At 39.0% G+C, this 24551-nt stretch overlaps 2 protein-coding genes across 15 annotated transcripts in view; one reads left to right on the top strand and one right to left on the bottom strand.

Annotated features, from left to right (window-relative positions):
* AIMP1 (aminoacyl tRNA synthetase complex interacting multifunctional protein 1) overlaps nucleotides 1-13098 on the bottom strand; it is a 56465-nt gene extending 43367 nt beyond the window's left edge. The window contains exon 1 of the mRNA XM_034770822.1: nucleotides 13005-13098. Coding sequence (XP_034626713.1) covers nucleotides 13005-13006 — 2 coding nt within the window. The 5' untranslated portion in view covers nucleotides 13007-13098. The remainder of the gene's footprint in view (nucleotides 1-13004) is intronic.
* The window catches only part of TBCK (TBC1 domain containing kinase), a 232523-nt gene continuing 221039 nt past the window's right edge, over nucleotides 13068-24551 (top strand). For 12 of the 14 annotated variants that reach the window (XM_034770805.1, XM_034770808.1, XM_034770799.1 and 9 more), the window contains exon 1: nucleotides 13353-13521. The gene's annotated coding sequence lies outside the window, so the exon portion shown is untranslated. Of the gene's footprint in view, nucleotides 13319-13352; nucleotides 13522-13760; nucleotides 13871-24551 lie in introns of those variants that run through there. The other 2 variants (XM_034770802.1, XM_034770803.1) reach the window with 2 other exon arrangements.

Here is a 24551-nt window from a genome sequence, read left to right as displayed (position 1 = left end):
CAGACCTGCAAAACTTCTAAATTTTGTAGAAGTAGGGCTGAAGAGTGGACCTCCACTCCTGTAAAACTTAGGAGGGCTGCAAAAGACAAGTAACACACTTATAACCACGGGAAACACAGATTTTTGGTTAATCATGGTTCACCTGCACATGAAACATACCACTTAAGTGTAACCTATTAAATCAAACAGTAACCAAATAAAAATTGAAAGCCTTCAATAAAAATTGAATATCTAAAAGAGGGAAGATGCAATTAAAGTTTTAATCATTAAGACAATGGCAAAAGGCAGGCAAATCTTCCCTCACAGGCAAACAGAGGAAGTAAAAAAATAATATTCCAAACTGCAACAAAGATTACACATATAAAACAACCTTTTCAAGAGTCTGCTTTTAATTTTTGTAATACTCCTGCACACATTACACCATCAAAACATCTGTTAAATGTTTGTAATGTTAGTTGCAAAAAACTGTTACAATTTGATATCATTTCCCCCCCATTAAATTAGTATTACAGACATTCAATGGATGCTTTAATGAAAAGTCTTCATGTGTGTAAGTCCAAGGAGAACTAAACCAAGAATTTCACTCCACTAACTTCTAAAGATCTGATCCTGTAAACACATACTGCCTGGCTGCAAAAGGGACTATGCAGTATATCCAATAGCAAATGTTTGCAGGATTGGGCCCTAAGGAATTTTATTATTTATTCTGCGGAAGGTGGGCCATCTTAGCTGAATTATTAGCACTTTGTCTGTTAACTACGGGACAGCTACATCTGCAGGAAAACAGGAATACATAATCAGAGGAAACAGCAGCATAGTATAAAATAAATCAGCATCTTTTACATCCATTGCACATCAAAAGTTTCTTCTGTTTTGAGTGAGAGTGAGCGTGAGAGAAGGCATTTGGAGGCAAGTGCTTTGAACTAACTCTTTTAAACTGAGCTGATTTCAAATTGACAGGCTTCCTTTACGTGTAGTTTGGGCAGAGCATACGTAAATGTATGTACAAAGGGAAACATTCTCGCCTTGGCCACTGGAGATGGACAGGATGGATGAATGCCATGAACTAGTAATATCTGTCAAAAAGAAAGCAACTTTTTTGAGGACAGTCATTACCTCTTGCACTTTTCATCTGAGAACCCCAAAATGTTTGACAAAAGTAAGTTTAATATCACTGTCCCCTTGCATGAGATCATGGACAGCAGGCTAATAGAAGAGCAAGGGATAAACCAATTCACCAGACTCCCAGTTCACTGCCATTCCCCTCCGTCTATGTTGATTCCCATACTGTTTAAATTCTAGCAGCTATAAGACCATTTCAGCCAGAAGTTTTCAAACCTTTTTACAGTAAGCTGAGCAGGGACATGAATTTATGGCCTTCAACTCAAGAGCAGCTGTTGTTAAAAGGAACTATGTTCAGCTATGTGCAAAGAAGTACATTCTTGCTGAACTAGCAATCCCTTGCTGTCTAAGCCAATTGAGATTGCTGGAATGATCCACTCACTTATCTTCTGAGTCTGAAATAAGATGCCACAACAAAGCTATGCACTAAACTGTAATGGAGAAACACTCTGGAATAGAAACTAAACCCAACAGCCAAGGCGTGCTTCTGAGAAGAGGGTCCTGAACTAAAAGACAAAGCTGTAAAAACATCAATTCATGCTCAATCAAGGTTATGTCAGGAAAGCTCCTGGAGAGAAGGAAATGGAAAGAAAAGCCTTCTGTAATCAGAAATTTATGCCAAGAAAACTGTACCAAATATCCTCACAAAGTCTACAGGCTTAATAATTTTTTCAAGATCATCAGTATGTTTTATGCATTGTTGGCACCTTTCACAGTTCCACCCGCCTCAAATTCTTCTCATTTAATTGGGATATATATGCAAAAACACACCAGAGAGTCACTTATGACATGGATCCAATTTTCTTTAACACAAAGACAAATAATTTCCAATTTGCTAGCTAGTTGAACAAGAAGAACTTTTGTTTGCAAATGTACTTTTCCCACTTGTTTTTATTTAAATGGAAACAAACAGGTTATTATAGAAACATCAGTTTTGACTCCACAATTAAGGGTGCACGTAGACATCCAATATAAGTCCTATTTTCAACCTCCCTCTAAACTTTCGACTGCAGCAACTGATCAACTTGCAAACTGTTATACTATAAAATGGGGTAGAAGAAAAATATTTTTACAGATTGAGAGTTTATCATTAAAAAAAATTAAATGCTAGGTTATCAAGAATGACCTCTGTTTCAAAATTATTCTTGGACTCATATGATTTATCAGCCCTCATGCTCTCTGCACAGAAAAAATTACCTAACTCCAAATTTCAGAAACATTTTTATACAATGAACCATAGACTATTTTCTTTAGAAACTGTAAGCAACAAACATTATTAAACTTGTCTTAGACTGAATAAAAATGTTTTGCACTGAAATATATCAAGTCTCTGCCCCTCCCATCTGATTAATCTGTGTCTTGATCCTGACCTGTTTTGGTGGTTATTTTATGTACAATTTTTAATATATTTAAAATATTAACACTGGAATTTTCTAAGTGAGTTATTTACCCAAGCCAGTGTCTTTCACACAGGAAAACAATCAACACTTCAATCTTCCTGGACATTCTGTAACAGATTTAAAAGTAGCCATATTTGAACAAAAAAACTTCAGAAACAGACTTCAATAGCACTTACAACAAATTTCTAATATCCATTTCAAAAGTGATCAGACAATATTTGCCCTCATCTGATTACAAAGTACAAAGCAGCAAACAAAAGACAAATACTTAAGATGGAGAAAATATTTGTCTTTACCTTCTATTTAAAGGAGGAAATTGGGGGGACAAACTCCCAAGTTAGTGCAAAACTATTCTTCACTAAAAAAAATCAGGGGCAAAGTGCATTAGTAAAACCATGACTCAGTATATTAGACTGGGACACTGATGAACGTCTCTCTGAGAGACGGAGAAAGAATGTTTTTCTGCACGCATATTTCTTCTAAAAGCCAATCCCCAATACAGATCCTTATCCTGTCCCTTTACCCCCAGACAAACAGTAGATGAGTAACTTTTTTTTTTAAACTATGAGTACTTCCAATAATGTTACTAGAGAAAGCAACACACACATTCTGGTTTCCTCTGAAGAAACCAGCTGTCATCTTTATGGCACTTGAATTCTTAGCATGAATTAAGTCAGGAGATGTTACTTGTCCTCATTCAGAGACACTGCAAGAAGTGCCCAGACAATCTTTGGGAAGCACACAATCAGATTAATTCAGATTTACCCAATCTACTAATCAATGTTTTTTTCAGCTAATCACTGTGACTAGTTTGTTATATTCTATGTGGCTAGGAAATCAAATATAGGGCTGTCTGGCCATCCTTGGCTTTTGCAGTCTGATCTCCCTCTTGGGGAGTTTGAGCATGCGTTTGGAAGAGGAGATCCATGGTCATCTGGATCCCAGAAACCCACTATCTGTCATTCCGAACATAACCATTATCGGCTGCTTTTAGCAAGTAGTGTGGCTGTACTGCCATTATCACTGTGCCTTGCTTAGAGGGAGAAAGTCAATGATTACCACACACAGAAGCCTAACCTAATGCTATAGTTATGCCAATTTTGCCCAGCTTCAGCCCCTTTCCTCTCCTTTTCAGGAAGCAATGACTATTCACAGGTTCAGATGCCCTTTACACCAATGGCATTCAAGATAATTTCCAGCCTGGGTTCTGGCCTTGCTCTGGAGTGGCGACTGGATGATGAAAGATATACAACTCTTGTAAGACTTTATATATCTTGCCTCTTCAAACCTGCAAATTCAGTAGTGGCCCTGAAGGAATACTGGCAGATGGATAGGCCAGAACGACCTTTTCCATATCCCTGAGAAAATTGAAGTCCTGAACACCCATGTCCATCTACAACGTAAGAGGCTCCCTCTTATGTCCTTATTTTAAGGTTTCAGCCATGCTCTTTCAATTGAAAGCCCCATGGGCCAGACATGGTACCAAAGTTTTGATGTCTCTCCCCCGACTCCCTCCATTACACAATTTGTACAGGACACACCTTTATTGATTCTGTGACTACTTCATAACACAAGCTGTTATGTGACTGCTACCACATCTCAGGTCAGCAAGCAATTCTGTTTTGCTGTCAGCCCTACGGTATAGAACTTTCTTCCTTTTGTCATTGATCTTAATAAATTTCTCCCCACTTTTAAAAAGCATTTTAAAATATGTTTCTACAAGTCTTTTTGGTGTGACCAATATGTGGAGTCAGTCACATATTACCATCCCTCCAAAAGTGTTCCTCTACTATATCCCTCTTTCTTATTTATTTGAATTTTAAGGCGATGGTTTTAATTAGGTTATTATATTTTAACATGTTATGCTGCACAGTATTCAGCGTGCCTCATTTGGGAGGATACTTTATAAATAAAATTTGTATTATTGCCATTTTAGAAAGTTTTCCATCCAAGTATTGAACATGAAAGGGAGAACAAGGATCCTCAACTACATGATTTGGAAAATATGATCTACCACCATGATGCTGGAAAAACAGAAAGTGAACTCATTCAGAAGCAACATCTTTGCTAATTTTATGGAAGTGAGAAATTACATGTATAGCCAGTCCGGTGCTAATGACACAGATAATTCTGCAGCTCTGACCAAATAGATAACACCTGGATTGAATTGTATTTGTATAATCCTTTCATTGAGACAGCATCTACTTGGTATAATGCTTTGCAGAAACTGAGTGACACATGAAAACAATTTAAACTGCTAGGTATGGAAAAGTTTACCATTGTAGCACAACATGCTGGCTGAAATTCAGTTTTTATGGAGGTGTAATGTATTAATAAATAACCGTGTTCACTAATAATGTGTTACGTGATAAGTCAGTTTGTTGCTGTTTTCCCTCCTCAATATTTCCCAAGTCAGCCTGTTTTGTTATTTAAACACTTCTTTTAGTCTTAGTGCAAACCATCTTGTCAGGGGAGATATGTAAGCAAGTGTGGTAGGGCCCCGCAGCTTTTATTCATCTTTCCTACATATTTGAAATTGCAGAACTGAATGGTGCTAACAATTTAGAAGAGCTTGTTGTGTATACCTGAGATATCCAACTACTTCCAAAGACTGAAAATAATAGTCCATACATAGCCTCATTTAAGATGCTTAAGACAGGTTTTGAAAAACTGCTGTACAAGAAACTGACTAGCCATATTGGGAGGCTAAACATATTTGCCAGATATATATGTGAGTGTGTATTTATTTTTTGTATACAATATAATGTTGGAAAGTGGTTCTATTAGTGAGGCCTGCGGGCAATGCCCTGGTGAGAAGCTCAGTTCTGCCCCACTACTATTTACAGAGGGCAGTAAGGGGAAGAATGTTAGGATCTATACATTGGGGGCTGTGTCGAGACTCTGCTTGGTGCTCCATCTTTTATGTTGGCCTCTGGTTGGATAGTTTCTGATAAGTTTAAAATTCCCTTCTTCCCATCCCCTCTTGCTGGAAGAGGGATATATTTAAATTTCTCCCCCATCCTTAAGAACTTCCTGGTTACTGCTGGGATGAGATGAGGCGGCTGTAGATTCATAGAATTTAAACCCAGAAGAGACTATTAAATTGTCTTCTCAGACATACCGTATATCACAGAACATACTATTTCACCCACTTACCCCAGCATTGAATCCAACAACTTATGTTTGGCTAAAGCATAACTTCTAGAAAAGCATCCAGTCTTGATTTGAAGACAGCAAGAGATGGAGAATCCACCACCTCCTTTAAGTGATTAACCACTCTCCCTGTTAAAAATTTGTGCCTTATTTCTAAATTTAAATATATACAGCTTTAGTTTCCAGCCACTGGTTCTAGTTATGCTTTTCTCTGCTACCTTAAAGAACACTTTAGTACTTAGTATTTTCTCCCCAGGAAGGCATTTCCCCACTGTAATCAAGTCACCTCTCAAATACTAAACAGATTGAGCTCTTTAAATCTCTCGCTGTGACAAATTTTGTCCAGCCATTGAAGTATTTCAGCATCAGTCTAACCAATGCTGTACATCTACTCCTCCTCACTACTTCCATGTTTATGTGTCTAAGAATCATACTAGCTCTTTTCACCACAGCAATGTATTGGGAGCTCACATTCAGTTTCTTGTCCACTGTGACCCCTACATCCTGTTCAAAGTTACTGCTTTCCAGGATACCAATCTTTCTCTTTCTGTCTTTGTCTCTAACGACTTCCAGTCCCCTGCTTTAAACACCCTTCCTCTCCGGACCAAGTTAACGGTTAACCTCTTCCTTCCTGAATTTTGCCTTGTAACCTCTCCCATTTCTCATTAACTGCTATCACACTTAACCTCCTGTTGCTATTATTCCTTTTAGTGACTACTAAAGCAAAATAAGAGCTTGCACAGTGCTGTAGTGCTTAGTGAAGATGTTACCTACACTGATGGGACAGCTTCTCCCATTGGCACATGTACTCCACCTCCCTAAGAAGCGGTAGCTATGTCGACAAGAGAAACCCTCCCATCGACATAGCGCTGTCTACACCGGAAGCTCAGTCAATATAACTGTGTCACTCAGAGGTGTGGATTTTCCATAACCCTGAGCAACGTAGCTATACCAATGTAAGTCTATAGGATTTCAGTCCTCTGCTTTCTTTTCCGATGAACTATGGAAGCTACACTTCTCCTTTGCCATTTTCTTGCTTTTAATATACATTAAAAACTTTTTTTCTTGTTCTCTTTTACATCTTTTGCTTACAGTATCTCATTTTATGTCTTACTCCCATTTCATGCTTCCATCCAGTAATTACAAAATGAACAATTTTCACTAACATATCTTGCTGTTTCGGAGCTGGTAACCTTCCTCCTACTCTAAAGTTAGAGTTTTTAAAAATCCTGTGGTAATCCTGGACATACATGAACACTCTGCTGTTTAAAGTTCAACACATATTTTATTTGAAGCATTACAACCTAAATCATCTCAACATGGCTCTGGCAGAAACATGACACTTTAGTCCATCACCTGCTTTTTACATTTGAATTCCAGATCAAGGCTGCAACTGGCTCATTATCAACAGCAGACTAACATATAATGCAGTGCTAATCCCTGGCAATAAAGATTTGTAGGTAATGTAAGATACAGAAAAGACCACTTTAAAGATTGTCTGGATACTGCTGGCAAAGCAAAATGGAAAGTAGTAACACTTTTGGTAAATCGAAAAGTCCATAAAATAGAGAAAACATGCACAGGTGTATTGGAAGAAAATCAAGAGAAACATTCTTTTGAAACAAATGAGATGACTAAAATAATAAAATGTATCACTATCCCACTGGTCAGATATTGCAATATATAATTAAACCATAAACAATAATCAGAGCATATAAGACAACTACAAGCCTGAGACATTCGAAGCAATGCCATGGCAAGAAATCCAGAATCCCTTACTATCCACAGATGATGGGAATAGGAAGGGTAATGAGATTTCCACCTGAGGGTCCATCCTTTATAATACTCTTTGTCTAGTAGGTCTCTGATAAACCTAAACTCCATCTCCCTCCCTGCCTCCCCACAACTGCTGTGTCTTTTCTCTATTCCCAGAGCCTCCTGGCTACTGAAATAGGTACAGGTCTTCATGCTTCTCTTCCCCCAGGTACTCCCCACTGCTGTAAAGAAACGGGATTCCAATAGTATGGCCTTCCCCCTCTATTCATGGCTGCTGTGATGGGTGAACAAATCTCCATTCCTCATCCCCATAACTCAGCATCTGGCTCTGCTGCTCAGAGCTTCCTCAAAGTGCAGTAGCCCAACATGAAATTGACAAGATTTTTGATGCTTTCCATTAGTCTAACATCAGACTAACAGCAAAGAAACTGGTGACTATCTCATTAATTTCACTCCATTACTGACTGGCACAGGAGCAGAAGCCCTACATCTGTCTGCAGATTAGGGAGAAAACAATGCATCAGTTAATCCACCCGTGTGAGATGCGGTATCTATGTCAACAGGAGAAGCTCTACACCCGTGTTAGGTTAGTATAACTACATCACTAAGGGGATGGATTTATAACTACATCGCTCAGGGATGTGAAATTGATGTACGTTTGTAGCTGTAGTGGCTCCAATCTCTGTCAGGTAAAATACATAGCAATAACATCAACTAACTAACTAGACTTAAGAAGTCATACAGCTTTTTGAAGAAAAACTATTATGGAGAACATCTGCTAACTTGCAAAAATGGACAGACACTGTATGTCTGGTCCTTTTCCATCCTTCAGATTTCTCATCTAATAAAAGGTGTCAAATCATAGACTATCACTGTTCAGTCAGATGTTAAAATTATAGTTTTAATCATGTCAAATCACCTCAATTAAGGCTCCTATTTTTCCAAGTTTAATTGTTTTCTTGTCCAGTTTATGTCCAAATTTATTTCCAGCTCAAATTTTATGAACTGTAACATTGAATCTTGAAATAAAGAATATAAGCAACTATAGAGAAGTCAGAAAAGACTCCAATATTTCCAGCGGCTTCTCTTGCTATTTTCATATATGCCAGACATCTTTATTTTCCTTCTTGAAAAAGCAAAATATTTCATTTCTAATCTGTCCTTCTAAACTCATATCCTGGTCTCAGCATTAGGAGTGAAAATCTGTGTTCCCATTTTATCCTGAATATTTTTTAAAATAGCTTTTACAGAAGGTACTAATAAATGTAAAATAGGGAATAAGCAAAAAAGGTCTTTTCCATGTCTATGAAATATAGCTAGTATGTTGTTTCCTAGCATAGGAACATTTATCCTTTATCAACACATATCAATGTCTGATGCACAAGACAATTCAAGATCCATGGGGCCCTATTATTCTCTCAAAAGAAAAAAAAATTCCCAATGAAGTAAAGGTAGTAAGACAAAAAGGAAACAATTGAGCCTCTGTTGATTTGCTCTAAGATTTTCATTACTAATTTTCTGAATTACATCTGTTAAAATTAAACGTGTAGCTCCACTCACTCATTCAGAAATGGAGCATTTTATGCTACCAGCCCCTTCACTGGAGTTATACAATATTCCACCTAATATTTTGCTAACAAATTCAAAAGTGTATTTTTAAATCACTTTAAAAAGGCTGCATAACCTTATTACATTTCAATTAAAATACCACCCCCCTCTAAGTTTTTAAAGGAAATCTTGCCATTACCCAACCAATGAAGCATATGACATCTTCAAGTCCTGTATTTCTATATGGAATTAAAGTAATGGAAAGTACTGATACCGTTGGTGGGGATGGATAGAATAGCTACCATAGATATGAAAAATAACTATATATTGAATTAAGATTAGACAGGTCTCTGGAGACATTGGATATAACAGCCGAAGAAGAAAGATTAGCCACATCATGCTTTACTGACTAATGGTTGCCTGATTATACATAAATTGCATCACCTACGAACCTAGGTCTACACTACCACGCGGGGTCGATCTAAGATATGCAACTTCAAGTACATGAATAGCATAGCTGAAGTCGATGTACTTAGATCCACTTACCGCGGTGTCTTCACTGTAGTAAATTGACAGCTGACGCTCTCCTGTCGACTCCACTTGCACTTTTCGTTCTGATGGAGCACCGGAGTCTACAGGAGAGTGCTCAGTGGTCAATTTATTGCGTCTAGTATAGATCGACCCCCGCTGGATTGATTGCTGCCCGCCGTTCCGGCGGGTAGTATAAACAAGCCCTTTGATTCCTAATGGAGGCTCTGGTAATTCTTTCTTCATAATTTCCAACCTCTTCAAAGCATAATGAAAATTCTGTGTACTGAACTGTGCCAAAAAAACAAGATTAGAAGTGAGAGTAAAGAGCAATAAAACAGAAAATCTGATTATTGGCCATGACCAGGGTCATGTTTACAACTTGCAAGACAGTGAAACGAAATTCTTACAAGGTCATGTTGGAGGGAGAGGGAAAGGTGATCTTGACAGGTCACAGCAAGGCAGTTGTCATTCTCTACTGAGTATTACAAAACAGGTAGTTTGCCTATAGCAGACACTTAGTAACTTCCTTAATTGGAACCCTGTTTATAAAACTTTCCCATGGTTCATAAAGCTCTCCAAACATAAGAAGCATGGTATAACTGTCAATTAAGGATAATATAATTGTATACTTATGCCCTGTCTTACATCCAAAATATATTAAACCACTGAAATGTAACTATCCTTTCAATTAAGGATAGCAGCCAGCAGGTGGAGAACATCAAGAGTGCATAACAAAGACAAGATGATATTTCTGACCAAAGGCACTGGGGATTATTCAAAGTTTTATTAAAAGCATTCATGATATCTGACCATTCATGAAGGACAGAGAGAAATTGGTTTTTATGTTCTCCACTGAAAGAGCCACACACAGTAAACTGCATGGGATGTGGAATGAATCTGAAGGGCCAAAATCCAGAAATGTGAATGTAAGATCTTAACTACAGTTTCTGTTAAGAACTTTTCATATAGGCCCAGAGTCCACAGCTTGGTCTGGGGCATGAGGGCTAGCTAACAAAGAACAATACATGGCTAAGAGAAACCTGGGGAAAACAGACAACTTTGTGTGTTTCAAGTTGATGAGCGGAGTCAGCAGGACTCCAGATGGTGAGCCGTAATTGGGTGTCCTTATCGCAAGTTATACACACATAAAGCACTGAGAAGAGACCCCAAATTAACTCCCTGGTGCAGGAAGGAGATAGTGATACAATATCCCTCAGATGCCAGACAGAGTTCAGGGAGAGGCTTAACATGATTGACACAAGTCATCACACTCTCCCCTCACAACAGATGTATGCCAATCCTAGGCCACAGAAATACAAGGGTAAAACTATAAACTATTGTTATTGTTAAATATTAATTACTGCTTCTTTGCTTTTAATCTACAGGAATATACCTGTTGATCAACCGGAAGAGCTGCTACCTCATTTCCCCTGGAGCCCAAAATTAGGATTTAACCTATATATTTTAATAGGAATAGTTTCAGGGTAATTACCTGTGTGTTAGCAATATGTTAATTTAAGGCATGGGCAGAGCCATTATGTAATCTTTTAAACCATTAGCTTATTGTGCTTATCTTGTCTTGCTGCTAGAACCTATCCAGGGGCTTGGGACCTCCCACCCCGTTGCTTCTCTCCGCCCTATGAGCACCCTATATAATCTATTGTAATCAATTATTTTGCAGTGTCTCTGAACCTAATAAGCAAAGTGACACTCCGCCAGTGCTGTGCGTAATAAACCCTTGTGCTTGACTCTACATGGTGTCCATTTCTGTTCCTTCAGAATCCCAACAACACTACTGCAAAATAAGTATTTTACAAACAGGAAAAAATGAGACATAGCTATATTAATTGACTTGCCTAAAGTATGCCCAGTGACAGAGCTGGGAACAGAACCTTAACATCTGACTCTCAGTAAACCATAGTCCCATATCACTTATGTAATCCACAATATACTCTAAGATTTAAATGTGTGTAGGTATTTATATTTTAAATCTTTTCAAATGTCTCTACTGAGGGTGAGTTTAAGGAGCTGTTATGCTACTTCATTCATTCATATTTGTACTATATGAAGCAAAAGAGTGCAAGTGTATAAAATCATAGTTGTAGTCAGAAAAGTTTGTACACAAAATGATGCCTTTGGAGTCAGCAGATCTGTTCTCTGTCTGCATTCTAAATGACAAGGCCCCATGTATTTTGTGGCTATACTCATCCTTTGCCACAGAATTGTCTTCCAGAATTTAAGCTTTCATTTACAAAATAATGCCTCTAATGCAAAAAGAACCTTAAAACTATAACCCAAGCGTTAATCAAAACAGTACTGACTTCCTGAGCCTGCAGACAGTCTGAAACAGTAACTCAGAGGAGCATTAACTGTCATTTGATAGATTTAAGACTAACGGAAGTATTGGGAGCATAAACTTTCGTGGGTAAGAACCTCACTTCTTCAGATGCAAGACATCTTCTTGCATCTGAAGAAGTGAGGTTCTTACCCACGAAAGCTTATGCTCCGAATACTTCTGTTAGTCTTAAAGGTGCCACAGGACCCTCTGTTGCTTTTTACAGATTCAGACTAACACGGCTACCCCTCTGATACTTGATAGATTGTTAGCCCTGAAACGTGAAGTTTAATAACATAAACTGTGAGCGTTTAACTATTTCACTACTCATCATTTAACCTTAAACATACACCTAACGTGTTTATCTCTATAGTTCTCACACGTGTTTATCTCTATAGTTCTCACACAGCCCCAGCTGCTTAAAGCGTCAAAGTCTACAGCTTCCCCAGATAACTCCCATTATGCCGCTGGGCACTGGTGGTACAAAGACATGCTGCTGATCACTGAGTAGCGTGAAACAAACACCACAGCAACACGGGGGCTGCCCTAGCGGCGACCGACTTTCACGCTTCATCCGGAGCCTGCGTTGTCTGACGAAAGGGAAGCTGCTGCGGAGCCTGCACGGCAGCACCCAGGTCCCTGCGGCAGGAGGCAGGGCAGACTAGGCGCCGCCTGCCCCGCGAGCACCAGGCTCTGCCAGCAACAATGCCCGCAGCACGCGCCTGCTGCCGTTCCGGGCGGGCCAGCGCAGCGGGGAGGGAGCCGGAGCCCAGGCCCTCCGGCGCAGCATCGACTGAGCGGAGCGCTCCTAACCGACAGCGCAGCCGCCGAGAAAGCGGCCTGCAGAGCCCGGATCACCGGGGAAGGCCAGAGCCCGTCACAAGGCGCAGGGCCGGGCTCGGTAACTACCGGCCCCACGATGCCCACAGAGCAGTCACCTCCGAGGGCAGAGCCGGCCACTGCCCTCGCGAAACTGCTCCGGGGAGGGGGGGGATGTGCGCGACCCAGGGCGGGGCTGAGCCCGGCTCGCGGCTCCGCGCGCACACACGGGAGGGGGGAAAAGGAACAATGGCGGTCCCGTCGCGTTCTGCCCCGCGCATCAGCACAAGAGAATACGGCCCGACCCGAGAAAAACTCACATGAACCGGGGAAAGCCGGAGCCGAGATCACCGCCTCCGCCGCAGCGCCCGGATTAGGCGCGAGAGAAAGGACCCTTCAGGGCTGTCCTGAAGAACGCCTGCTATTGAAATAGATTGTGCAACCATAGCTCCCCTAATGAGCCATTTACAAAAGTTACATACCCTCCGCAAAGAGCCCGCGTCTGTACCCTGAATTCGCACGGGGAGAACCTCACTTTACAAATAATTACAGTTGCTAGGCATCAGCGGTGTCACCCTCTTTCCCGGCAACAGAAACCGGGGTCCTTTTCCTAGCGCCGGCGCTTAGTGATGAGGTAAGAGACGCGCGGGGGGGGGGGGGCAATCAGGTCTGCGGCACCTGTCCGCGCACAGGGGGTGGGCTCTCGCGCTCGGGAGGCGGCGGTGTCCTCGTAAAGGGTCGGGGAGTTTCGGAGACACACAGCAATGTTTGGAGTAGCAACGGCGGCGCGAGGGCCCCTGTAGGTGGCTCGTGCCTCACGCCCAGCAGCTGTAGCAGGTACCCACCCTTGTGCCCTGCTGCTCCCCGCGCGCCGTACTCCCCGGGGAGGAGGGTCCTTGCAACTACTGCCTTACTGGGCCCCGCGCGCCGTAACCTTGGGTGGTGTCTTTGCAGCCAGACTCTCATGCGCCCTGTACACAATATTCTAGTGCCTCTTCACCTAAGCTGTCCACCTTCTGATCCCTTTTTTCCCTTTCCCCAATTAAAATGAATAAAATTATGTTCCTTGGAGAAAGAAAAGCCCATCGTCTTCCTGAGAGCCAGTGCAGGATTCTTCCTTGCAAGATATTGCTGTTTCAGTGCTTTTGCTAATTGCTTCAAGGATTGAGAACTCCACCTGCTAGAGGTGAGGGGGAAACCATCTGGTGAGTGTGGAGGCCAATGCATTAATTTTTGCAAAACTAACAAAAAGAAGTTTCCGATCATTATCATTAGGAAGATATTATCACTTCATGGTAAGAAGTTTAAGTGTGTGGTGAGCTGCTTTCCTGAGTCTGCAGATAGAGAGTTACAGAGACTTCATTGCTCTTGGTAGCTTTGCCAAGTAGGCGCAGAGTAAATTTACATGTCTTTCTGTCACTTTCTCTTTTGCTTTTCAAAACCCTAGGAAGCATAGTGAAACCGATAAGAGTCAAGTCAATTAATGCGGTTGCATGGTAATCTTTGAGCAAGGGCCGAGATGGAATCCAATTATTTATGGGTCAGGACCCCAAAATGACAGCATGGAGTAGAGGATAGTTTGGGGAGTAGCAGAGTAGTGGATTCTTAGCTGCCAAGGAGGATGAAAGGGCAGAGCGCTTCTTCCTTCCAGCAGTCTATAATAAGGGGAGAGGCATAAAATTTATCACCCAACAGTTACCTAAACAAAGATAGAGCCGCCCGATCAGGGTCTTGGGAAAACAATATTTCCATCGCCCATTTTCTCGGGGTGAGACTACCTTCTCACAAAGTGTTGCCTTTGGCTCTTCTGCTGGGCCTACTCTCAAATTTCCTATCTGCTTCTGGCTAGTAGGTAACAGATAAGTGTATCAGGTCCTCGCCCAGTCTGAGACTTGCAAGCTTTCCAGCAGCAGTTCAACAAACTAATTAAAATAAATCTTCACCCTGGAAAGCTGCTTCATGTCTTTTATTCCCTGAATATTTGCGGATGATGTTTAAATTGAAGGGGTAGCAAATATACAGGACAACAGAACTTTTTAAGTGCAAAGTAACTTGGAGATAGTAAAGCATGCCTTGCTGCAATGAGAGTGCCAATATTGAGCCCGGAACCCGGGAGAGAAGAAACAAATATTGTGCATTCAGAATTGATGGAAGTGATCAAGCAGCTGCATCCAACATATTAAAATTAGATTATTTTTATGTTGTTTTCTTAATAGTGTCCAAATATTACTTTTCTTTTAACCAAATGCCATAGTTGTAACTAAGGAATTGGGACCATAGGTGTCCACAAGAGGATCTTGATGATCTGAAATATGAAAATGTTTGATTTAAAAACAAAACAAAAAACCTCAATCTTCTAGTAGTCTGTTTTAGTTTTAACCTTTATAGAAGAAGGGGCTTTAATTACTTCTTTTAGAAGACTATCTCACTTTCTTCCATGCCTGGATTTTGTTATTAGAAAGAGTGAGGCTAACATGTACATACAGCAAACATATAACAATTTCCGATTAATCTTTTCCCACTTTCGCTTCCTTCTCCCAATAAGTGATAGTGTCTGCATAGTTTCTTGCTTTCACTGTTTTACAAGTTGCATTGTTCTATAATGAAAATAATGGGCACCCTGGGATGTGAATGGGCAGTAGACATGAACATGTTTAGCTCTTCTGTATGATAAAAATAAGCCTCTTCCTCAATTCTTTTTCAGTCTGAGCTGAGACCTAGTTGTTGGATTGTCCTCAAGGACTCACCAAATACACAACAGAGGGTCCTGTGGCACCTTTGAGACTAACAGAAGTACTGGGAGCATAAGCTTTCGTGGGTAAGAACCTCACTTCTTCAGATGCAAGAAGTGAGGTTCTTACCCACGAAAGCTTATGCTCCCAGTACTTCTGTTAGTCTCAAAGGTGCCACAGGACCCTCTGTTGTGTATTTGGTGAGTCCTTGAGGACAATCCAACAACTAGGTCTCAGCTCAGACTGAAAAAGAATTGAGGAAGAGGCTTATTTTTATCATACAGAAGAGCTAAACATGTTCATGTCTACTGCCCATTCACATCCCAGGGTGCCCATTATTTTCATTATAGAACAATGCAACTTGTAAAACAGTGAAAGCAAGAAACTATGCAGACACTATCACTTATTGGGAGAAGGAAGCGAAAGTGGGAAAAGATTAATCGGAAATTGTTATATGTTTGCTGTATGTACATGTTAGCCTCACTCTTTCTAATAACAAAATCCAGGCATGGAAGAAAGNAAGAAGTGAGGTTCTTACCCACGAAAGCTTATGCTCCCAGTACTTCTGTTAGTCTCAAAGGTGCCACAGGACCCTCTGTTGCTTTTTACAGATTCAGACTAACATGGCTACCCCTCTGATACTTGACACCAAATACACAGTCTTTTTACATATTTTTTTCTTTAATGAACAAACCACATCTGAGATTTGTCAACAATTATTTTTGCAAAATCTAATGCACAAAAATTAGAATTGGGGGGGGAAAAACAGAATTGGAAGTAAAATTGAGAGGAATTCTTGAAAATTACAGGCAGGTGTCTACAATAAGTAAGTGAATATAACTGAAATGTGAAATAAACAAAGTACGACTACAGTATTTAAGTGGAGGACTTATAAGATTTATGTCTGCTAAACTTAATGAATGATACAATAAATCTATTACTGTCATTGTACAATAAGTTTGACAAATCCAGTATATTTCGGTAAAACTGATTCCACTTTTCTTTTTTCTTAAATCCACCTAAAATATTAAAATATGTAGGTGCTTATATTTGGTTCCTCAACTAGTTTGGATAGCGGTTTTGTACTTGTAGAAGGATTGCTTCTCATTTCAAAGATCATCTTGATAGCCAAGGAACTTTTAAAAAGAGGAAGCAAGCATATTTAAGCATACTTAAATGCTATCACATTTTCATTCTCAAGAAAAATCTTTACAGTGGGAAGTTCTTGGTCAGAATCTCACATTTAATTACATTCAGATTTCTGAAACTTTTGGTAAAAGCGTTTTAATGGAAACAATACTGCTTCACTAAAGTTTACATTGTGTAATTCCATTTAAGTATATCTAACTAGTTTACAAAGAGGTAGAAAAATGTCAAGGTAGTAATTTAAGTGTTTGTATGATACATTTGACCACCAGAGCCCAATTCACTGCCTTTTATGTCCAAAGAGGCTCTTCTGTATCTCTTGTACTTTTAGTACGTTATTGAAACTGAGTTTTGTCCAGCCTGTTAACTATTTTGCATATTTTTATTATGAATATCAATTTTAAATGAGTGGTTCCCAAACTGAGGGTTATGGAGTGCTTGCTGGTGGTCATTGATAGCTGATTGATCACATGGTCTGGTTTTCCTTTTTTACTTCCAGCTGCTACATTTTAATAAAGACAGCTAAAAATGCTTTTTTTTCTTAATCTTGCTTTTTCTAAACTAGCAGTTGCTGTAGTTGCAGTGGGAATGTTAAGAGATTGGGAACAGAACAGAGGATGGTTCATGAAACAATTTCTATTAAGATATGGGTTTGGTTAAAATAATCAACTACATTAGATACATTGTTTAGTTTCTCCTATTTTTTTTAATTATTACTTTAAAGGCAGGATTGTTTTAGTCTATTTTAATTCTGGAAAACTGCATGATTTAAATAAGAAACAAAGTACCTATATTTGCAAAATTTATAAACTTATATTTATATTTCCTTTTTCTATAATTAGAAGTGGACATTCTAGTTCTAATACCTACTACATTTGCTGAGGAAGACTTATTCATTCATGGTTTGTGCACTGAGGGGACTTTCCAGTGTAGGGCTTGAACCTGCAAACATTTATTGCCAGCTCTAATAATCACTAAATGGGACTACCCATAGTAGCGTGTGCTCTACCTGGTAATAAGTATTTGCAGGATTTGGCATTAAAATAAAAAGGTACAGTGAGACCCATTAGTAGTGTTCACCTCACATATGAACTTCTTAAAAATATTAGGGTTGTAATAGGCTATTACTGGTGTTGGTTAGTGTTTGTGGGTCCTATAATGGAAGTGGGATTTTAAGATTTATTTGAATGGAAATCATGGAATTGGGAGTATGTTCTAGGTATGGGATGCAGCATGATTCACTTCTGAGACTAAAGTTTCTGTGCAAGACTTTCTTAGCGGGTGTGTTAGCCTATCATGCCTCTTTTCTATCTCAGATACTTAGCATATCATACCTGGAAGCAACTACTTAATTTTTTGCCATTTTGAAAATACCAAGGTACAAATATAGTCCTCTTCCTCTCCCCTCCCCCCCACTACAGTTGTTTATTTAAAGTTTTATTCATGTCTAGTTGTATTGCAAAAAAAAATTGATGCTTTGCTTATCATAATTGGTTCTTATAACTTATAGAATTGTTATATTTCTCCGTACAAAAAAGGCTTTGTGTACAATCAAAACCAAACAAGCATGTGTGTCTATGGGGTGAATGGGTTGGTTTATATGTTAAGTTTCCAGTTCTGCAAGCACTTAGCACTTTTAACTGTAAGCATAAGACTGTGTGTAAGCGTAAGACTGTGTGGGTAAGTGTTTGCAGAATCAGGGCCTTAATTTATAGAAGACATACAGTTAAGTGTTGATATTGTGACTTGCTCCGAACAGGCAGACCCCCTGCACTTTCACCTCTTTGAAGTCAGTGAGGTGCTAATGTCTATCTGTGTAGGATCAGGGCCAAATAAATGTACGCTTAACTGAAGAAATACAAAAAAAGTATATCTTTAAAAAAAAAAATCAGTTTTGGGTAATAGAATAAAGCATTACTATAAAAACCTTAGTCTATGCTGTTTCTCATTTATTTTCTTAAGATAGCAACTACATAATGGCACAGAATATCTATCAAATTACTTCTGAACTTAGTATTTTTAATGCATTCATTTGTAGCAGAACAAATGCTTAATTCTGTCATATGTTTGTAGATTATATTTGCTATGTACAACAACCTTGTTTACAATTTAAACCAAAATGGCCAAATATCGTCTAATTTTTGTTGTTGCAAATCAGGATTTTCAAAATATAAAGAAACGTCAAATCTGAAACTTTAGTAAGAAGTTCCATTTCTTTTGTCAAACATCAAATTTCAATGTGTAAAGTTAGGCAGTATTAGCTTAAATAAAGCACACATTACCTAAACATTAAATATACAGCCCATATATTTGTTATATTTACACTCTAATCAGTTATTTCTACATTCAGTGTATGTTTATTTTAATTTTTTGTTTTAGCTCAGAGGGAGAGTGATTCACAAAAGGAAGCTGAGAAGCCCATGCTATGGACAAGGTGGCATTCCTTCAGTAAAGAGTTACTCTTGACTGGCATATTTTTTAGTATTACATGCTTTATTTTTCTTGGATAACTTTCTCAGTGACAAAATGACCTTAGTGAAATGCTACAGGGCAGTATTAAGCTAGAATGGGAAAAAAACTAACTAGTATTCAGATTCCTCAGTACTTTCTAAACAATTTTATTTTACTAAGTGTGTTGTTTCATGTCACTCTTGAGATGATGGAAAACTATGACTGGCATGTAGGGAACACCGGGGACTGGGCTGCTGGGTGCAAGAGACTGGCAAAGTCATCACACACATTGGAACTCGGCTTCTGACTCCCACATGTATCTCATCAGAATAATCCACTGAGCCTGCCTGGCTGGGCTCGTATTCCTATTTTATAGCTTCTCCTTACCTGAGCTCTGATGGCTCAGTTCTCAAATTTTGAATATTTATGACTCCACCTACCAGGGGAATTTGCTCATGGAAAAATACTGATCCACCCAGTGACTAACAGCCCTTAACTTCTGGATGGTTTTGGACACTTCAGGTAAATAGTCTTACTATGTCTTATTGCATGTGTACACAGACAGAGATATAAACACAGTTAATTCAAAGAGAAACAGCAGAACTAAAATTCATTTGCAAATTCAGCACCATTAATCTAGGCTTGAATAAGGACTGGGAGTGGCTGGCTCATTACAGAAGCAGCTTTTCCTCTTCTGGAATTGACACCTCCTCATCTACTATTGGGAGTGGACTACATCCACCCTGATTGAATTGGCCCTGTCAACACTGGTTCTCCACTTGCGAAGTAACTCCCTGCTCTCCATTTGTCAGTATATAATGCCTGCATCTGTAACTTTCACTCTATGCATCCGAAGAAGTGAGGTTTTTACTCACGAAAGCTTATGCCCAAATAAATCTGTTAGTCTTTAAGGTGCCACCAGACTCCTTGTTGTTTTTGTAGATACGGACTAACACGGCTACCCCCTGATACTTAACACAATTAATTAATTTCTCAGCGACCTCCCTCTGTCTCTACACAAATAAAATTCTGCAGTGCAAAAGGCATGTGGATTGTTTTTGATTTTTTCGGGGGTGGGGGTGGGAGTTATGTAAAAAGTGAGAAATAGCAGTGTGTGCAGCCAGAAAGGAGCAGTGCTGATGTCAAAGCAGAACACTGGGAAGAAGGGACCACAATCTTCAGAGTACCTGGGAACTGGACAAAAAAACCCGCTATGGCTGCAGATTGTAAAAAAGACCCTATTTGGGAATATTTTCAAGAAATTCCTGAACCGCTAGATAAAAAAGGAACACATGCCAAATGTAAACAGTGCACAAAGAGATGCAAGGTCTGGCTGTCCGAATGAAACAGCATTATAAAAAATGCTCTTCAGAGGGCAGTGATTTTGAAGATGATTATATGGACATGCCTGTATAGTCTGGATCAACTAATTAGTAAATTTATTTCTGCACCGTTCTTATGGACTGCCTACCATATTTTATTATGCTAGTAAATGATAATTTCGATTATTGTCATATATTTGTGTTTTGGGTGGATTACTTATGAATTTCAGAATGTTTTCAAAATATAATTGGTATGTTACTTTGTTATGGGAGTATTTATCAGTTACGTTTTTACTATTACTGCTGGACTTCTGAAGTCGACTTTTTATTTTATTTTATTTTATTGATAAACATCCTAGGTGAAGATTTTGTGTTAAAAGTAAAGTTTTATTGGGAAGTTATGAATTTTAATGTTTAATTTTTTTTCAAACTGTTTGGAATGGTGCTAGAGATAAGGGTTTAAATAGATTTAGATAATCCTTATTCGTTAATTTCCTTTTAAAACTGGTACAAACAGCTGCAGTAGGAGGAATTGATTATTTACAACCTCACTTTTTTTTAAAGCTGTGAACTCAGTAGCACTCAGTGAATGAGTGACTTTTTTTTAGGGCTGTCAAGCGATTACAAAAATGAATCGTGTGATTAATCGCGCTGTTAAGAAATAATAGAATACCATTTATTTAAATATTTTTGAATATTTTCTACATTTTCAAATATATTGATTTCAATTACAACACAGAATACAAAGTGTACAGTGCTCACTTTATATTTATTTTTTATTACAAATATTTGTACTGTAAAAAACAAAAGAAATAGTATTTTTCAATTCACCTAATACAAGTACTGTAGTGCAATCTCTTTATCATGAAAGTTGAACTTACAAATGTAGAAATACATACAAAAAAAACTGCATTCAAAAGTAAAACAGTGTACAACTTTAGAGCCTACAAGTCCATTCAGTCCTACATCAGCCAATCGCTCAGACAAACAAGTTTGGTTACAATTTGCAGGAGATGCTGCTGCCTGCTACTTGCTTACAATGTCACCTGAAAGTGAGAACAGGTGTTCGCATGGCACTATTGTAGCTGGCATCACAAGATATTTATGTGCCAGATGTGCTAACGATTCATATGTCCCTTCACGCTTCAACCACCATTCCAGAAGACATGCATCCATGCTGATAATGGGTTCTTCTCGATAACGATCTAAAGCAGAGCGGACCGCATGTTCATTTTCATTATGTGAATCAGATGCCACCAGCAGAAGGCTAATTTTCTTTTTTGGTGGTTCGGGTTCTGTAGTTTCCACATCAGAGTGTTGCTGTTTTAAGACTTCTGAAAGCATACTCCACACCTCATCCCACTCAGATTTTGGATGGCCCTTCAGATTCTTAAACCTTGGGTAGAGTGCTATAGCTACTTTTAGAAATTTCACATTGCTACCTTCTTTGCGTTTTGTCAAATCTGCAGTGACAGTGTTCTTAAAATGGACATGTGCTGGGTCATCATCCAAGACTGCAATAACATGAAATATATGGCAGAATGCGGGTAAAACAGAACAGGAGACATGCAATTCTCCCCCAAGGAGTTCAGTCACAAATTTAATTAATACTTTTTTTTACAAGCATCATCTGCATGGAAACGTCCTCTGGAATGGTGGCTGAATCATGAAGGGGCATGCGAATGTTTAGCATATCTGGTATGTAAATACCTTGCAACGCCAGCTACAAAAGTGCCATGCGACCTCCTATTTTCACTGTTGGGTGAAATAAATAAGAAGCAGGCAGCCTTATCTCCCATAAATGTAAACAAGCTTGTTTGTCTTAGCGATTGGTTGAACAAGAAGTAGGACTGAGTGGACTTGTAGGCTCTGAAGTTATACATCGTTGTGTTTTTGAGTGCAGTTATGTAAAAAAAATCTACATTTGTAAGTTGCACTTTCATGATAGAGATTGCACTAGAGTACTTGAGGCGAATTGAAAAATACTATTTATTGGTTTATCATTTTTACAATGCAAATATACCAAAATATCCAAAAATATTTAATCAATTTCAAAATGTCAATTGGTATTCTGTTGTTTAACACTGCGATTAATCGTGATTGATTTTTTTTAATTGCAATTAAAGTTTTTGAGTTAAACGTGTGAGTTAACTGCAATTAATCGACAGCCCTACCTTTTTTTTACTATTTTCTTTAAGCATAAGAGTTTTAACATAAGAGGTTGTGAATCTTCATCTGCAGTGTCTATAGCTTCAGTGTCATCTGTAGGTACAGTAGAACCTCAAAGTTACGAACATAAGAGTTACAAAATAACCAGTCAACCACATAGCTCATTTGGAACCGGAAGTACACAACCGGGGGGGAGGGATAGCTCAGTGGTTTGAGCATTGGCCTGCCAAACCCAGGGTGTGAGTTCAATCCTTGAGGGGGCCACTAAGGGATCTGGGGCAAAATCAGTACTTGGTCCTGCTAGTGAAGGTAGGGGGCTGGACTCGATGACATTTCAAGGTCTCTTCCAGTTCTAGGAGATAGGATATCGCCATATGTTATTGAGGGATAGCTCAGTGGTTTGAGCCTTGACCTGCTAAACCCAGGGTTGTAAATTCAATCCTTGAGGGGGGCCATTTAAGGATCTGGGGCAAAAATCTGTCTGGGGATTGGTCCTGCTTTGAGCAGGGGGTTGGACTAGATGACCTCCTGAGGTCCCTTCCAACCCTGGTATTCTATGAACCATCTAGTAGCAGAGACCAAAGGGGAAAAAAAAGCAACTACAGTACAGTATTGTTAAACATAAACTACTAAAAAAATACAGGGAAAGCAGCATTTTTCTTCTGTATAGTAAAATTTCAAAGCTATATTAAATCAATGTTCAGTTGTAAACTTTTGAAAGAACAATCATAATGTATTGTTCAGAGTTACGAACATGTCAGAGTTACAAATGTTCCCGAGAAGTTCGTAACTCTGAGGTTCTACTGTACCACCAGCAGTGCTGCAACTAAACATATGTCAGACAATAAATGACCTGTGTTTGTGTTTAAAAAACCAAAAAGCTTCATCATCCAGTAAAACCACCGATCATAATCAGGACCAGCAAATTCCAGCAAACCTCCATAAATGAAAAGATTGTTCAGTTTGTTTATGCAACAGATTCTTTCTTTTGTCTTGTTCAGAACAAACAATTCAGTGACATAGTTCAGTCATTATGACCAAGCTACTCTCCACGTAGCAAACCAGACATTGCTAGAAAGTTGCTGGATATGTGTATGAGAAGCAAATTGAACAGTGTGCAAAAAATACTGATGGGAAATTTGTTAATCTGCTCCATCGATCAAGACTCAGTGTACACAATGACCTAGTATTATATGCTTGTGTGACAACAGAAGATGGGGTTGTTTATCTCTCAGAAACAATTGATACATCAGGAAAGGCCTATATAGAAGAATATTTAAAACTGTGAACTAAAATTCAAGTGTGCAGTTTTCTCACAGATAATGCTGCAAATGTAGCAAAGATGAGAAGAAATCTAGAAAAAAAGAATGAAAGGAACCTGACACTTATAACCTACAGGTGCAGTGTTCATTTGATGCATCTTTTAGACAAAGACTTAAGTATAACTTAACAGTAAAGGACAATATTGCTGAAATTATTTCTACAACAACCACTTTGTTTCATTTTCTCTGAAGAGAGCAGGAGGATCCAAATTAATTCTTCCCTGAGATGTGCAATGGAATTCAGTGTTTTGAGCTATTTATTAAGAGCAGGCCTATTCAGATGATAATTTGTGAACAAAACTGTGACAAAATTGATGGAACTATCACAAGCAAAGTAGATAACATGGGACTAAAGAGAAATGTAAAGATACGCTGAATATACTGAAACATATTTCCATAGCCTTGGACAAACTGCAGAAAAATTGCTGCTGAAATTTGGAAAGAACTTAGAGACATGAAATAAATACCCAACAACAAACTTAAATTGCAGGCAGTAAAGAAGCAGATTTTCTTGCACACACAAGCACATGCTGTCTCTTTGCCACACACTGGCAACAGGGACAGTCATGTCTAATGATTGCCTATGCTGCCAGGCTTCACGGCCAAAACTGATTGGGCAAATGGGTTAAGCAAAGTCATACGCTCTGCAGCATCAGATTCTGATACTTGGTCCTTCACTTCAAGACATTAGCATGCCAGCTAAAGAGGCATCATGTGCCCCTTTT

This window comes from Trachemys scripta, chromosome 5 (assembly GCF_013100865.1).
Source record: "Trachemys scripta elegans isolate TJP31775 chromosome 5, CAS_Tse_1.0, whole genome shotgun sequence".
Classification (NCBI taxonomy): domain Eukaryota; kingdom Metazoa; phylum Chordata; order Testudines; family Emydidae; genus Trachemys; species Trachemys scripta.
Note: the sequence above shows the minus strand (reverse complement) of the source record. Positions and strands in the feature narration are given on the sequence as shown.